At 45.0% G+C, this 2,500-nt stretch overlaps 1 protein-coding gene across 1 annotated transcript in view; it reads right to left on the reverse strand.

The window, feature by feature from the left end:
• The window catches only part of mycbpap (mycbp associated protein), a gene marked incomplete at both ends in the record, with an annotated part of 56,436 nt that overhangs the window by 20,647 nt on the left and 33,289 nt on the right, over window positions 1-2,500 (reverse strand). Inside the window, 2 exons of the mRNA XM_080841942.1 lie at window positions 385-493; window positions 1,960-2,030. Coding sequence (XP_080698068.1) covers window positions 385-493; window positions 1,960-2,030 — 180 coding nt within the window. The remainder of the gene's footprint in view (window positions 1-384; window positions 494-1,959; window positions 2,031-2,500) is intronic.

Raw genomic sequence — 2,500 nt, forward strand, 5'->3', positions numbered from 1 at the left:
CAAAGGCTCTTTCAACAGCACAAGTGAAGAAAATGTGTATTTAAAAAAAAAAAATCCAACTTTAGCACCCCAAGTCTCTGCAATAGTGAAAAGCTGCAACTGTACTGGCCAGATGCACGAGTGCTTGCCCTGCCTCATCGCAGTTGAAACCATTAAGTAAAGCCACAGTAAGGATTCCACCACGCCCTCTACAGGACATGTTAGGTAATAACCAGGACCAAGAATTGAGACGCCCTATCATCTTATCAATGAAACCGTCCCAATTCTGCTTCTGTCTGACTGTCACCTAAAGATGTTTACATGTGTGTGTGTGTGTGTGTGTGTGTGTGTGTGTGAGTGTGTGTGTGTGTGTGTGTGTGTGTGTGTGTGTGTGTGTGTGTGTACCTTGTGTGAGGATGGGCTTCCGGTCCAGTGTGCAGGCTCCCCACAGAAGCGTAGTGCAGGAACCAGCACAGCATCCAACAACACATCGTCATACTGAGACAGGGGGTCCCTACACACACACACACACACACACACACACACACACACACACACACAAACACACAGTCAAGCACAGAGCACAGACGCACACCAAAACATGTCATACACAAGCACCCAGAACACAGACATGCATGCACAGACACAAAGGGCCCTGATTTAATTGACGGGCAACTGGCATTGAGCAACGAGTAAAGTCCGCCGTGATAAAGCTAAAGCTAATTTAACAAGTTGGCAAAATCATTTTGTCAATTTAATACAATGAGCAACACCCTTAGAGTTGCTTGCTGCTTTGCTCGTTTCCCCTGACCAACACACTAACACAAAGACCATAAACATTTACGCATAGGGGAAAATGGTAACACACACTGACACAAGCAGACTCACAGACACACACACACACACACACACACAAACACACACACACACACACAACACCACAGACATCCACTCAGCTAGCAGGCTCCTATTTTTGAGCATTAGCCTCAGACAAAAGATACACTATTCCTGTCTGCACAGAGAGTTCTGCAGGCCCACTGTCCTATAATAGCATCTCATATACCATACAATAACATCTGATATATCATGAGATCTTATGTAACGGCATATCAATACTGACCACTCTAATTCACTCTGATTCTGAACTCTATTTGCTCAGACTCCACAGACACAAACATGAGCAGGGTTGATTAGTGAGAATAATTGGAGTTCAGCTGTGTATGTCTAATGGTTATTGAGGAGACACACACTTGCACAGACACATACTTACACTCACACACACACACACACACACACACACACACATACTTACACTCAGAACCACACTAACACTCGCACACACACACACACACACAAACACTAACCGCAAAAACGTCTTTTATGTGAATAAAACTCGACAACCTGGAAGCAGTTGCGGAGGAGAGGACGAGGAGGAGGCTGGATGTTGTCTACCTTGCTGCTTTGGCAATTTAATTTCCCTCACGGGATTAATACAAGTTTTATCTATCTATCTATCTATGTACATACACACTTGCACAGACACACCCACACCCACACCCAAACACACAAACACACACACACACACACACACACACACACACACACACACACACACACACACACACACACACACACACACACTCAAACCCACAGACACACAGACACACACATCCAATCTGAACATGTGTTAAACTCACAGTTGAGAGATTGTGACAAGACACACACATTCACACACAAATATACAAACACACACACACACACACACACACACACACACACACACACACACACACACACACACACATATATAACACACACACACACACACACACACACAATCTGAAAATGTAGTAAACTGTGAGTGCTATTGTGTGTGTTGGATGGGAGTCGTTAGAGATGGTGTCTGGAACTTTTTACTCATTCTCCTTGAGATCTCCCTCTCTCCTCTCATCGTCCTCATCCCCCTCTTTTCCTCCCAGCAGGGACGAGCGCTTCACAGTCACAGAGGTGAAGGGACGACCGGAGCCCATGACCTCCAAACCATCTATCTCCTGAGAGAGAGACAGAGAAAGAGACAGAGAGTCAGAGACAGAGAGAGAGAGAGAGAAAGACAGAGAGACATAGAAAGAGACAGACAGAGAGAAAGAGAGAGAGAGAGAGAGAGGGATAGAGAGACATAGAAAGAGACAGACAGAGAGAAAGAGAGAGAGAGAGAGAGAGGGATAGATAGATAGAGAACAGACAGAGAGAAAGAGAGAGAGAGAGACAGAGAGACATAGAAAGAGACAGACAGAGAGAAAGAGAGAGAGAGAGAGAGGGATAGATAGATAGAGAACAGACAGAGAGAAAGAGAGAGAGAGAGAGAGGGATAGATAGATAGAGAACAGACAGAGAGAAAGAGAGAGAGACAGTGACAAAGAGAGACAGCGAGAGAGAGAATGATAGAGGGACACAGGGAGACAGAGAGAGCAAGATACAGCGAGTAAGTCTGAACTACAGGCTAATAAAGCAGAAATGAAAT

The sequence above is a fragment of the Sprattus sprattus genome (assembly GCF_963457725.1).
Source record: "Sprattus sprattus genome assembly, chromosome: 1".
In the NCBI taxonomy this organism is placed as follows: domain Eukaryota; kingdom Metazoa; phylum Chordata; class Actinopteri; order Clupeiformes; family Clupeidae; genus Sprattus; species Sprattus sprattus.